The sequence below is a fragment of the Lycium barbarum genome, chromosome 5 (genome assembly GCF_019175385.1).
Source record: "Lycium barbarum isolate Lr01 chromosome 5, ASM1917538v2, whole genome shotgun sequence".
Lineage (NCBI taxonomy): Eukaryota > Viridiplantae > Streptophyta > Magnoliopsida > Solanales > Solanaceae > Lycium > Lycium barbarum.
In genome coordinates, this window is record NC_083341.1 from 10,248,356 (window position 1) to 10,263,766 (window position 15,411).

At 35.3% G+C, this 15,411-nt stretch overlaps 2 protein-coding genes across 2 annotated transcripts; both read right to left on the minus strand.

The window, feature by feature from the left end:
• Nucleotides 1-5,633: 5,633 nt before the first annotated feature.
• Nucleotides 5,634-6,029, minus strand: LOC132639176 (non-classical arabinogalactan protein 30-like). Its single transcript, XM_060355652.1, has one exon. It carries the CDS (start codon nucleotides 6,027-6,029, stop codon nucleotides 5,634-5,636), a length of 396 nt encoding a protein of 131 aa, XP_060211635.1.
• Nucleotides 6,030-7,799: 1,770 nt separating this feature from the next.
• Nucleotides 7,800-13,968, minus strand: LOC132640406 (probable methyltransferase PMT23). The gene is made up of 9 exons (XM_060356992.1): nucleotides 13,560-13,968; nucleotides 12,723-12,979; nucleotides 10,906-11,055; nucleotides 10,248-10,518; nucleotides 10,065-10,175; nucleotides 9,292-9,466; nucleotides 8,956-9,210; nucleotides 8,667-8,861; nucleotides 7,800-8,208 (listed from the first exon to the last, which is right to left on the minus strand). Exons 1-9 carry the CDS (start codon nucleotides 13,849-13,851, stop codon nucleotides 8,007-8,009), a joined length of 1,908 nt encoding a protein of 635 aa, XP_060212975.1. The 5' UTR covers nucleotides 13,852-13,968; the 3' UTR covers nucleotides 7,800-8,006.
• Nucleotides 13,969-15,411: the final 1,443 nt, after the last annotated feature.

Genomic DNA, 15,411 nt, shown 5'->3' on the forward strand with positions numbered 1-15,411 from the left:
CGTGACTTTTTCTTTGATGAAGTGTCGATCAATTTCAACGTGCTTTGTTCGGTCATGCTGGACTGGATTTCGAGCTATACTGATTGCAGCCTTGTTGTCACAATACAAGGAAAGTTTCCTTTTTTCAGACAATCTCAATTCTTCTAGTGACTTTTGTAACCACAAAAGTTCGCAAACACCCTGGGCCATAGCTCTATATTCTGCCTCCGCACTTGATCTAGCAACTACACTTTGCTTCTTGCTTCTCCAAGTGACCAAGTTTCCTCCTACGAGTGTACAGTAACCGGATGTAGACCTTCTGTCATCTAAAGATCCAGCCCAATCTGCATCGGTAAAGGCTTCTATTTGGAGGTGACCATGTCTGGAGTAAAGTAGACCTTTTCCTGGAGCAGACTTCAGATACCGCAAAATGTGAAAGACAGCTTGCATATGAGGATCTCGAGGATCATGCATAAACTGAATCACTAGGCTGACTGAATAGGCTATGTCTGGTCTAGTGTGAGAGGGATAAATGAGTCTTCCAACCAGCCTCTGATATCTCTCTTTATCAACTGACTTTCCAACTCCGCTTTGTAGTTTGTGATTGCTTTCAATGGGTGATTCTGCTAGTTTGCAACCTGTCATACCTGTTTCTTTCAAGAGATCCAGAATATACTTTCTTTGAGAAATAAAGATTCCTCTTTTTGATCTAGCAACTTCAATTCCCAAGAAGTACTGCAATTTTCCTAGATCCTTGATCTCAAATTCCTGTGCCAACAACTTCTTCAATCGGGTCATCTCCTCTTTGTCATCTCCTGTCATTACTATGTCATCAACATAAACTATGAGAAAAGTGAGTTTACCCTTTAAATGTCGTATAAAGAGGGTGTGATCCGCATTGCTTTGTTGGTAACCAAAGGAGATCATTGCTTTATAGAATCTGTCAAACCAAGCTCTAGGAGATTGCTTCAATCCGTACAAGGCTTTCTTCAGTCTGCATACCTTTCCTTGACTTTGTTCAGTACCAAAACCAGGAGGAATATCCATATACACCTCTTCTTCTAAGTCTCTCCATGAAGAAATGCATTCTTCACATCAAACTGTTGCAAGTCCCAGTCAAGATTAGCTGCACAAGATAGAAGAATTTTAATAGTATTCATTTTTGCAACAGGAGCAAATGTCTCTTGATAATCCACTCCAAAAGTCTGAGTGAATCCTTTAGCCACCAATCTTGCTTTGAACCTTTCAATGGAACCATCAGCTTTATGTTTTACAGTGAAAACCCATTTGCAACCAACCAACTTCTTGTCTGGTGGTGATGCGACAAGTTCCCAAGTCTCATTCTTTGATAAAGCCTTCATTTCTTCCATCATAGCTTGCTTCCACTTAGAATCTGCAAAAGCTTCCCTCCAATTCTGGGGAATAGACACAGAAGAAATGGACAAGGCAAAGGCTCTATAGGAGGGAGATAAATAATTATAGGAAACGAAGTTGGATAAAGGGTGTTTAGTGCAAGATCTGACTTCTTTCCTGTGAGCAATAGGCAAATCTAACTCATTAGGAAGTATAGATAACTCACCAGAAGAAGAAGGTTCGGCTTCGGCAGGTTGCATGATGACTTCTTCTGCTCTATTTCTCCTTGAGTAAGTTATCAAATCAGGCCTATCCAAACGCCCAACAGTCTCCCCCTGAATTCTTTCTCCAATTTCACTTTCTCTTATGGCAGTTTCAATAGTCTCCCCCTGAATTCTTTCTCCAATTTCACTTTCGCTTGTGGCAGTAGTTTCAACAATAGAACTAGGAAAAACCATCTCTTCTTCCTTATAATTCTCCCCCTGAAGAGGTGATGGTGTAATACTGAAACAGGGCTCAGATTCCCGAAAGGTAACATCCATACTGACAAAGAATCTCCTAGAAGGAGGGTGATAACATTTGTACCCTTTCTGTGTTGGAGAATACCCAATAAAGACACATTTAAGAGCTCTAGGTTCAAGTTTCCCAGAGTTCCTAGCGTGAACAAAGCAAACACACCCAAATATCTTTGGAGGAACAGTATAGTCATTTTTACCCTTTAAAGCTTCTAAAGGACTCCGAAAATTAAGAGTTTTAAGTGGCATTCTATTGATGAGGTAGGCAGCTACTAGAATGGCATCCTCCCAGTAAGGCTTTGGCAGATTCATGGTAAACAAAAGGGATCTTGCTACTTCTAACAAATACCTATTTTTTCTTTCAGGAATCCCATTTTGTGCACTAGTATAAGGACAACTAGTTTGATGAATTATCCCAAAAGACTCCAAGTAAGCTCCAAAAGTTTTATCCATGTATTCTGTGCCATTGTCAATTCGAAATATCTTTATCTTAGCCTCAAACTGAGTACAAATCATCTTATGAAATGACTTAAAACAAGAGAAAACTTCACTTTTGGCTTTTAACAGATATACCCATGTCATTCTAGTGCAACAATTGATAAAAGTAACAAACCATCGACTACCATGTAAATAAAGTGTTTGAGTAGGACCCCAGACATCAGAATGAATAGTCGAAAAGGGAATTGTGCTTTTATTGTCACTAAGAGGATAAGAGTTTTTAGTGTGCTTGGCATATTCACATGCATCACAAGACAAAGATTCAAACTCAGTTCTAGAAAATAAACCAGGGTATAATTTTTTTAAAGCAAAAAAAGATGGGTGTCCCAACCGTCTATGCCACTGTATTATTTCTCGGTTGACATCCTTATTTCCTACAAAAAAGGCCTGACCAGAGTCTCGAGTTCCATCAATCAAATATAAGCCATCATGCAATCTACCACTGCCAATCTTTTTCCCTGTATGAAGGTCTTCAAAAACACAATAATCAGGGAAGAATTTGACACTACAGTTTAGTTCTTTGGTGATAGCGCTAACAGATAATAGGTTAATAGGAAAATCAGGCACATGAAGAATGGATGATAAGGTAATATCAGGAGTACAAAACATTGAACCTGTTCTAGAGACAGGGGCAAGGAAGCCATTGGCTATTCTGACATAATCCCCTTTGGGACTAGGAGAGTAATTTTGAAGGCCTTTAGAAGAGCCTGTCATGTGTCTATTCGCACCAGAATCAATAATCCAACAATTAAGCCGAGCATTAAAAGCAATACCTGACTGCACATAATTGGGGCTAGTAACACTAGAAGAGTCAAGTTTGTTCAGAAGACGGCGAAGATGTTGAACTTCATCTTGAGACAAAGTCTCTCCAAAAGTAGTGTCACCCATATTATCTGGATGGGAAGGGTTAGAATAGGCCTACGACTCGAGAACTGAAAAAAAAATTCCAGAAAAAAAAAATCGCCGGAAAGTTGGCTGCCACGCCGGAATCCTAATTCCGGTGATCGGAAAAAAACAAAACTGATAGGGATATGCTCAGAATGTTCCAGCAACCCCAACAGATAAAAATAATCCAGAAACGAACTGAACGGGAGGAGTTTTTTGCGCGGATAGCCACAAAGAGAGAGAAAAACTCGACCTCTTTGATAAAACACGAAACCCTAGTGCTGCGAGGGAGAAAACTCACCTCAAAAAGGCAGCAATGGCTCTGATACCATGAAGATTTTTAGCAAGAAGAAAGGGCTTCTTGTATTTCTGAATGAATATACAATCCATAAGAATGAGTACTTATACATGAGTTCTAAGACTAAATAAGGAAAGACAATATTACACAATCAATTCCTAATCATTTACATCAATACAATATATTCCTAAAATTAAGCTATCAATCTTAATCATCAATATCAAATCAACATCTCAATCTTAATCATTAATACCAAATCAACATTATCATTTCATGGGATAAATAACCAAGTTATTCTGCCAAACATATGAAAGTTATAATAAAGGCAATATGGGCTTTTATCCATTCCTTCCTTTCTTTTGAATGAATTTCCATCACAAAAATTTGAATCTGGACAAAAAATAGTGAAGCCAAATGCTATGACACATATCCAATGCTACAAAATCATGTCAACAATGTACGGACAAGCAGGCCGTAGCCAGTAAGTCATGATCTCCTGAACAGATTAAAAGACAATGTATCGAGCAGATTTATTTCATTTTATATGAATTTGAGTGGGTGTGTGTTTCTTTGTGTATATATATAAATGATACTCCGTACAATAGTCAACGTCTGGAAAAGCATTCGATGTGTGAAAACAAAGAGATTTCAATTGAAAAAATTCAAATGTATAGACTTGTACACGGCAATATGAGTTAAAACGAAGACGATCCAAACCATGCTTAAGGAAAAAATTGAACTTCACATCTGAAAAGAGGAAGAAATGAATAATATCATAGAAATTTAATAAAATCTAATCTTAAAACTCAATGTAAATTGGTAGACCTCATCACGAATCAAAATGGAATGTAGAAACTAATGACTTGAAAAGTACTTAAAAGGAAAAGCTAGAGTAAGTGTAATGAGATTAAGAAAAAATTTATTATATGTGTGTCTCACGTGCCAAGTCATATTTGTGCGAGACACCTCTTTACTTGACAAATGGATAAATTTGGGTCCCACTTTAAGACTTCTTCTCTCTTCTGTCAAACTCAGATATTACCTTCATTTCATTTTCAATGTAGATCCATTAGTCTTTCTCTGCTTTTCCCTTCTTTTATCTTCTTCCTTTGATTTATTCAACCATAAATTACTTTTTCGTTCTTCTTTGAGATTATTTTATTTCAATTTATTTTTTTATAACAAAATTCTAGAGCAATTTTTATTTCTTCATTTCTTATAACATGATTTAGAATGCTTTATACTTCAAAGGTTTAAATTTGGAGAATTCCTTTTGGGGATTTTTGTTAGCAGATCGAATTAGTGTCCTAGACTTTTTCTTTCGCAGTTGATTTTGAATCGATTTTTTGTGGTCAATTGGGTTTTGTGTTGATTATACTTTTATGAGTATTTTAGTTATATCAAAAAATGGAAATGGTAATGACAATTGATAATGAATTTTCTCCTTCTTTTCTTAGTGTTATAAGGAAATATCATTCAGTTGTTCTCTAGTGCGTTAATTAGGGCACTGATGAAGGATTTATTTTTGGGGCAGGTTGTTGGAAAAGTTGAGGAGGATGAATTTTGTGTTGAAGATAAGTCTTTAAACTATTGGCCCTGTTGGTAGTACATATGAACCACACATTGTAGGAGACGAGAAATGAGATAATATTAATGGAGGAATGATAGGAAGAAGATAAAGAGGAGTTTGGCGGAGGAGAGAACAAGTCTTAAAAAGTGAGACCCAAATTGGTCCATTTGGCACATAAAGAGGTGTCTCACACAAATATGACTTGGCATGTGAGGTACATAGTAAAACTTTCCTAAATCATAAGATATACATACAATTGATGTTGATTAGTATACGGTACAAAAATCATAATGAAGACTCTTGTAGAGAGCTATAATACATTGGACCAGTAAAAAAAGAACAAAAACAATCTCATAGTTGACAAGACAGTGAAGTAACAACAAATCCGGTTAGACAAAGGATAGAGATTCAATACTCAATCCAAGCAAAATGACCACCGAAAGCTATTTGGAAAAAAAAACATTCGAATTCGTTAAAATAGATACTAAGATATCTGAAAGTTGTACTTTGAAAGCGACGAGCCTGAACTTCTTTCTTATTTAGGAGGGCAGTAAGTTGGTCGAAAAGCCAACGGACTAGCAGTATAAATGACAGCCTTATAATCACTTCGATCAATTACTTTGTCATCAAATCTTAGTGGTGCACCATTAAGACCATAATTAATGTTACTAAAAACATTGCAATTTTCTTGAGGAGAAGACACCAGTTTCACACGACAAGAATGAAGTGGATGATCAAGATAAGAATGTCCCATTTTGAAACCTTGTAACTCTGCATAGAAATAACCATATGCATTTGCTTCAAATGCCTTGTAAAAATTTACTCTTTTCTTGTAGTCTTTGCATATAACACTAATTTTGGCTGATGCAATTGGCTTAGCTCCTGATAATGACCATGAACCGTAGGTATCACAAGTTTGGCAGTAGGTCATTCCTTCGATCACCACGGTCGTCTCAACGGGATGGGCCTGGGCCGGGCCATGATCATACGCGAATGTCAGTGGAAGGGCCAGGCCCAGAAGGAGCGATGAGACGATTAGGATAACTTGGATTCTAATTGCCATCTCGTGTGAATTTTGGACTGTTTTCTTGATGATGTTAATGGCATTGAAATGATTCCTATATATATAGTTATTGGCATGGCATTGTCGACATTTTCGTTTATTAATGACGTGAAGGCTACTAACTGTATTTGTTAAATTGGTAGAATCGTCCTTAGATTGCTTGCTAACGTGAAGACCATTTGCTAAAGTTTATTAGTTTGATATAAATTGACATTGATAAACTTGGTTGACTAGTTTGTTTATTAATATGTGGGCTTAAGTTATTTACATTGGTATTGTAAGTGAATCTTAATATGTGATAGTAGAGTAGTGATGATATCAAGTTATCCAATAGATTTCCCTATAACAGTTAACGTTTATCAAGATATTTACATAAAAGTAATTTAATTGTGAAAATATATTTTCGGGCATCAATGTACAAAACTTATACTCTATATAGGCAAAGGACTATGCCAGAAAGCCCACTTTTTCCTTTGAATTTAAATTAAGATTGATAGCGTAAATATACTTTACGTCATCGGCGTAACTTCATGTTATAATAAGTTTTTGATAGTGTAAATATTTTTTACGTCATCAGTGTAACTTCATGTTATAATAAGTTATTTAATTATTCATTATAGGAGATCAACGAATGCTTATTAAATAAAGCTATGTATAATTATGTATTGCGTCATGACTTATTGTGTAAATATCTTTCTACGCTGTCAATACATAAAACTTAAACTCCCTTAGCCTTTTTTATGGATGTTTGATACATGCATTGGTCCATTAGAAAGGTCCAAGTAATATCTATACGTGCATAACACTTCGACATTGTATCAAATAAAGTCAATGGTAGATTGGATTCCTCAACGTATTAAAAACTTTAATGAAAAGTCAAGGCCTCTGTTATGATGTTATCCTCATCTGCCATTTAAGGGTATTTGTTTAATAATGCTGTATCCGTAGAAGTTGTACACTTCCGACATGAAAAATTAAATGTTTAGTCAAAGTTTGTATAGTTATTATATACTAATATATAAAATTATACTTTGTTCAATGAAATAGAGAAGGATGTGTTGGTGCAAGAAAAAAGTGGTCTTACGAAAATGAATTGTGTCTTTACAATTCAGTTGCCAATAGAAAAGAAAATTCTTTTTGGTTTACTTTAAAATAGCATTTACTTTAGAATTTTAATCCTATAGTTTATATGATACAAAAATTACGTAAAACATGGCCTTAATCTTATTTATATAACTTTTCTTTTCTTAATTTTATTATTTAAATCACAAGTAAAATATGTAACCCTACATATTGCTCAACAAATAATAAACAACTTTCAGTTTCAATTATTTCGTCGTTTCTTGTTTTGTCGTTGACATGAACTGTCGATTGATTATCCCCTGTCCTCTCGACCTATGGTTTCAAAAACACAGTTGCAACTCAGTCCCGGGACTTAGATACAGCCTATAAACATAGAAATAGCGCTCACCGACCACTTCTTCAAATTGCACAAGTGGAACTCCGAAGTTCAGGACAAGATAGTGGTTATTTTTCAATTACAGGTACTGTCATTGAAATGTGGCTATTTGTAAGGTTTACCCCTTATAAACTGCGCAAATTGAGTTTCCGAAAGAATTGAAAAACTAAGCTCGAATATCTCCAAAACAAACTCAAACAAACAGAGCTTGCAAACTCAACTTTGCATATTTCAAACAAACTCCACTGTGAATGTTCGTTTCTAAATTCGGATACAGGGAAAGAATGAATTCTAGTGATACATAAGAACAAAATTTGCTTGAATATGAGAACTATGTTTTTTTTTTACGTGTAATATAAATAAATATACAAAGGAAAAACAGAATTTCATATTCTGACTTTGTCATGTGGACGCCAAAATCCTTTCTTACCAACAAGAAACTGCTCTTGATGCAGAGTTACCGACCAATGAAGTGACTGTAGAATTGAGCTAAGCTTGTTAAGCATCGGCAATGTGTCTTGAACTAAAACAAATCCACCTGGTCTCACTATTCTATCCATCTCCACAACTACTTCCACCATGTCACATCTGTGAAAAAGATACCAAAAAGTTCGCCTTGTGAGAAAATATAGGATGCATCATTAATCTATGTTGCTCGGACTCTTCAAAAACATCATTAGTTGCATGTCGGATCCTACAAAAGTAGTGCATTTTTTGAGGATCCGACACAGGTATGACTACTGTGGTGAAGACAGGAATTTCATTAAGAGTGTTCAAGATTTAATACATATGAATAAAAAGTAAATTTTGACCTATAAATATAGTACTATAATTTTTTATATACACCGTATAAGTTTCAACGAAGGGTGTCCAACTGACCACCCAGTCAATGTGGCTCTGCCACTAGTATGACAATATTTTTTGAAGAGTCCGAGCAACATAGCTACTAATGGAATGAGAATACTTACAACTGCTACCATAATAGCTGCATTATTCATATTATAAGCCGACAAAATAATAGAGTACTGAGAAGGTAGTTATTGAACCTTTGAGTAAAATTTCCAAAGAGGAAGCTGGAATGTAGAAGATCGTATGTCCGAGGATACGTGTTGAAGGACTCGCACCAGTCATGGTATATACCAATCAGCCCTCTATCAAAGATAATGGAGAGAGTATCTGGCCCACTGATGGGAACGACGTTCATTACCCATAGGGGTCGATCAATGATCGCTGAGGCAAAACTGTAATTACCACGGAAAAGTCACCAAAGACGGTCAACAGAGAAAATAAAGTACAAATGATATTGCGGTTCCAAATGTAAAAAAACTCGCTTACCCTCCATAACCAGCATTCATGTCCATCACGTTCCTCACGCTTGACCAATTTATAGCTAGGCCACCTAAGTAAACATCCGACACCAATGCTGCCCAGTGTTTCGTGTCCTGATCGAAAACATCTTCAGCATCTGTTGTTAGGGATAAGCGCTCGGGTTTACTGTTGAGCCTCTGAGGCCAGGGTGCAGGCCACTTATATGTATTGCCATTGCTGCTCGTGGGGAGTGGTACAAGACAGCTGTCCAGTGACGCGTACCTGCCCGTAGGATAAAATAGATGATTGGAGCGGAAATGATGACAATGTGATATTAATGACCATGAAGGAGATTGACCATACCATGAACTATTTGATCTGTTGTTCTGGTCACATAGAGGTCGGTTATTTTCTCTGCGGTTTTCATAGCAAGAAGATGAAACTGGCTTTTGATATATAATTAGCCCAACACCAGCTGAGTCGAAAAAGGTCTTCTTCACCACCTTCCAGCATATTGCTTCAGTTAGGGCAACCATTGCTGCAATATGAAACAATGTAAAGTACCACTTAGCATAAAGAATAACTCACTTCAAGAAGCTTGCAGCTTTTGTGGTCTTTCAAAGAGATCTAAAAAAATTCATTGACCACAAATAGAACAAAGGTATAAAGTGGGGGTGGAAAAATTAGCCCATGAAAACATGATCCGCCCAACCCACTCAAATTTGGGAGTGTCATTAGCTCAGCCAATTTTAGCCCAACCCGTGTCGGCCATTTAAAAATTGGGCTCATATGTAGCCCAGATTGACCCATATAAAGAAAAAATAGTTTTATTAGGTACTTAAAAAATTATAAAAGAACAAATAAAGAGATTAAAACTTAGTAAGAATTGGGTGGGTTGGGTTATGACCCTCTTTTTAGCCCAACCCATTTCAGCCCAAGTAATACTTGGATGGGTCATTATTAGCTCTGCCCATTTTGACCGGCGCAAATCCAGCCCAACCCGCCCGTTTGACACCACCTAATATAAAGTACCACTAGTGCGTAATCAACATTCAGATTGAAGCTAATCATTGTACAAAAAACTTATAAGAATGTTACTCTGGAGAAATGAGTATCCATGAGTAAGAAGTAAGAACCTTTCCAGACTCTCTTATCTCTTTCGTCATCCCGATAAACTGGCGTTGCTGACCATATGAAATATCCTCCAGGCCTGAGAATCCTGTTTAGTTCCATCAATGGTTTTCCCCCTGCGATTATTTCCAATTTATTACCAAGTAAAATATAGCAGGTAGGATTGGAAATTTGAAAATAGTGATTACCATCTCCATCCCAATGAACCCTGCATCTTGCACAATGAATCATATCATATGCATTATCTGGATATGGCAGTTTTCGAGTTCCAATGACTGAGAGAGTAGCCGGGATTCCACGCTCGAGTGCAAACTGTATCTGAGCCTCATGTTCATCCTTTGGTGCAAATGACATAGTAATGACATTTTTATCCAGCAAATAACCACCAAAGCTAGCAACACCGCAACCGACATCTAAAATGACCCTTATATGCTTTCCCCATTCAATTTCTGGAAAAGCCTGAATGAAAAATAAGAAGATTTCAGCTTAAACATTAATATCAGCGCAGTAGGGCTGCAGGGATCATCACCAAATTCCCAAAATAATGACTGCAGAACAAATAAAAGATGAAGAATACACCCCCCCCCCCCCCCCCCACCAAAAAAAAAAACCCCGAACAAGAATGCACTTGAAAGAAGAAAAGAAAGAACAAAATTAAAGAAAAATGAGAATAAAATGAAATAGTAGCACTGCTTCACATTAAAATGTATGGCCATAGAATTTTATTCAATTGACAAAAGCAACGAACTTGGACAAGGATGAAATCCAACGAAGCAGCGTAAACATACATTGTATACTATTGTATGCTGATGTAAAGAAGGGAAACAAGTAAAGTAGATATACTACCTTTTGAATGGACTCGATATAGTTTGTGACTCCATTCTTGAATTGTGTTCCACCACCAGGAAAAACAAGATAATCACCAGATTTGACCACCCAATTCTGGTCCTTCTTATATTCCACAAGCTTAGGATGAGGAACATTGTTGTACCATATCTATCCAAAGTTAAAAAATAAACAAACAACTAAGGCATGGTTATTCTTTTAGCAAGCAGAACAAAATATACGACTAAATAGAACATGATGCTTTTGGATAAAAAAACACGATAATTTCATCTGAGGACGTGCAACATGTAAAACAAATAGGAAATCGATCAGTATTTGGACCTATAATGCCCAGAAAGTCAAAGTGGAACGATAGGAAACTTGTAGGTTTACAATTAGATTTCATTAGAAGCCAATAAGGTGCTTCAATAGAAATGATTTAATTGGCATGCCATAGATATTGCACCCATTTCAGATGTGCCATTACCCCAAGGAATAGTAGATGGTGATTTCTAAAAACTATGGTGCCAATAAAAGCTTCGAACAATAGTGAAATTCCACAATCATGTTATGGTCTCATCCATGTCTGTGCAATTCATAATATTATTTCACAAGGAAAGAAAAAAAAAGACAAGATTAGAGAAAACTATTGCACGAGGATGATTCTGCAACTGCTGATCCGTCCAAAGACAATGTTACTCCACTACACGAATGCAGAACAATTTCGGCGGTAGCAGTGAATGTCCTAAGGAAAGTCCTAAGACTGACAGCAACAGCTGGCTAGAAGGAAAAATTGTTTTGCCAATCAAAGCCCCAACACTGGTAAGGACGCTCGTGTACCACCACCAAGTTAAGGCACTGGCAACAGGACAAACAGTTTTTAGCGAAGCTGAACTTCTCACATCTCAATGACATATGCGAATAGGATATAACTTAATTATATATACTGACAGTCATTTCCTCTAGCTCCCAAGGAAGACATTATATGAACTGGATTAAAAGGGTCAGTCATCCTTAAAAAATTTATACACTGTAAGCATATAACCTGCCTTATTTTCAAAATTACTAATTCCAGTTTTGTTGTCTAGCTGTCTGTAGTTATAGTTTATGAGACTTTTACAATGTCAATGTACATAAGTTAAACTCATGCCAACAAATCTAACAGCTACATCTCTGTGACAATAAATACTATGCCAATACAATCAACAGCTATATCTAGCTAAGGCAGGGCCTTAGATTTGAAGCTTATTGGTTTGGGATTCTAGTCCTTTTAGGTTACCGTGTTCTAAGCTAATCATTTGTACATATTCAATGGATTTCTTAAGATAAATACAAGGTTTAGACCAAAGCTACTGGGTTCAACCAAACTCGTAACCTGCATTCTAGCTCCGTTCCTCATAGCCTATAACCACTTTAAGATCCAATTTCTACTGCACTAACAATTGCTTCTAAAGTCATTAAACTAAGAAAACAAAAAATAAGATATACCATCATGCCATAGTTAAAACAAAATTAGAAAACAAATCTCTAACCAGCAACCAAACGACCCCTAATAAATGAATAAGTAAATACATGAATAACTAAACTCTGCATAACTAATCCCTACCTTACTAATAATTGCATAACTCTAACCAGCAACCAAACGACCCCTAATAAATGAATTAGTATATACATGAATAACTAATCTCTGCATAACTAATCCCTACCTTACTAATACTTGCATAACTCTAACCTGCAACCAAACGACCCTAAGAAAATAACAAATTGGATATTATACCATCATGCCACAGTAAAAAAACAAAATTAGAAAACAAATCTTACCAACCTATCAAGCTCACCATGTCCCTGCTCTTAGGCCATGGAACTGGCACTTTATACCCATCAGGCAATGGAATCAAACACCTCGGACTCGGGTCAGGACAATGCCTTTCTCTATGCTCCATATGCCTCCTCGATTTCAACGCCTTTATCGCCTCCCAATTATCAAGACAAGGTATATAATCAACTGCCACTAAACCTAAACCCTTACATAGCCTCCAATCATCAAATTTCTCCACATCCAATTCATCTTTTTTTGTATCATTTGATAGAACATCTGTTAGTAGAACCACAATAATAAATATTAATATTTGGCAATGTAATAGCACTGGAAAATAAAATATTTGTACTATAATAATATTTTTGACTAAATACACAAACCGGCTTGAGTCGTGCTAGGCACTCTCCTAAAAAACTATTTCAGCAGTGTGAACTAAACAAGAATGCCTCTATTTTAATTCATGTCTAAATAAAATTTATAGTCAAATTTATATAGAATAGGTTTTACAGTTTTAAAGTCAAAAGTAGATTTCGTACTATTATAAACTACTATTATAAACAGAGCGTTGCGAGCTGTGGAGACTGCAGAGAGCATTCAAAGATTTATGATATATTGAATAAAATATTGGCAAAATTACAGCCCAATATCATTCGGTCTATCTAGTTTACAAAATATGTAATCAGTGTATAGGTAGTGTATAAAGTATACTAAATATACACATACTATACACTACCTATACACCTGAAGTGTATAGACATTGTATACTTCGGACATATTTGGTAAACTAGCTAGCCAAAGGGTACATTTAGGTAAGTTTTCCTAAAATATTTTCCTTCACAAACAAAATTGTACATACCCAATTCATCATTTTTTGTATCATTTGATTGAACATCATTAGATGGGGTTGAATTATTACTGATAGGATTCAACTGAGTTTGAGATTCTTGAGAATTTATTGGATTTGATGAAAAGGGTAGTGATGGACTAGCAAAATGGTGTTGAGAAATGTCGGTGGTAATGTAAATAGGTGATTTTTGAGAGTTGGAAATGAGAATGAAAGTGACAAAGATTAATAAAAGGAAAAAAGAGAACAAAAATGGGATTTTGCGCTCTTTGAAGAGGTTTTTCATGGATGATGATATGGCCATTGCTAATGGAGATTTTTTTTGTTTGTTTGTTTGTTTTTGCAGTGAGATCTGAGAGAGTTGTATAGAGAAAAAAACAGGTGTGAAATGATTAAAGAAGATGTCAAAAAGCTTGATAGAGTAATGTTTTTTTTTTTTGAAATATAGTTAAATGTGTGAAACAGACCAAAGTGGAATGGTGGATCCCATGGGGAGAAATAAATCTACTGACAAGAGAATCTATTGTGGCTGGAATAAGAGTACTCGATAGTTACCATTTGCGTGTAATAATACGTACTCTCATTTTTGTAGATTTCATTTCTCCTCAATTTTAGTAGGCGTTCGGCCAACTCATGATTTTAAATCAGCGTTTAGACATATATTTGGAATCATGATTTCAAATTTCAAATTATCTAAAAAGGCATGATTTGGAATTTGAAACTATGGTTTCAACTTTTTAAAATATAAAATTTAACTCATAAGTTTATATTTTGTAAAACAAGACTCATAAGTTGGTAGATATTTTTAACAATTACCCCCATCAATCATTTACCAATCTCATTAACTTCCACCAACCTTTATTTATGTCTACCAATCTTTAATTTATGTGGTAAGATTATATTAAAGAGTAGTTACATTACTATTCATATCAAATTTTCATTTTTATTGAACTAAAGTTTGATTAATTGATGTTGCATTTTTTAGAAAGGTCTTTTAGTAGTGTACTAATTTTGTTATAAACTATGATTTGCTCATTTGGTAAGATTATATAAAAATTGAGAATGTTTTGATAATTTTCACAATTTGTGGGGTTTTTATGTCTATAAGAAAACATACAACTTAAAATGTTCAAATTGTATGTCCAAACATGGTTTCAAACCATGGTTTCAAACGGGGTAGGGGTTTGGTAGAAATCAAATATTTTTCATTTTATTAGAAGTTTTAAAGTTGGAGTTGTGTTTAATTATATTTTGGTAAAATATATTTGGTTATTTAAATGTATTGAAAGTCAGAAAAAAAATGAAAACTAAATTTTAAGTATTTTTCAAATTTTAAATATAACTTAAAGTTGAATTTAGATTTTTCATGGCTAAATGCTAATTTTCAAATAAACTGGAAAATATTTTCAGATAAAAGTGAATAATTATTATGGTCAAAGGGGTCCTAGTCTTCAAAAATAATACGTACTCCATATCACATTTTTTATTAAAAAAATAAATTAGTTTAATTTTTTTTATCTAACCACCTTTCTACACGGAAATGGAGACCTTCGAGAACAAACAATTCGAATGGACGATATGAATTTTTTCGAGATGGTCAACCCACTTTTTAAACTGTGCACAAGGTGCGCGAGCCTTATCGCGGTCAGTAGTCCTATCAAACTTTGACTTTTTCTTGTATAATCACTGTCGACCTCTTTTAGATATGAATCTAACTGATTCAGAAGAGAAGAACTTGCATCAGTATATGCCCGTCCAAGGTAGAAATCCAATCCAATGAATCACTTGAAATGCGCTTGACATCAAAGAAATGTATAATACTCTTGATTCTTCCTTTTGCTAATTTTCTTGATTAATATTATAA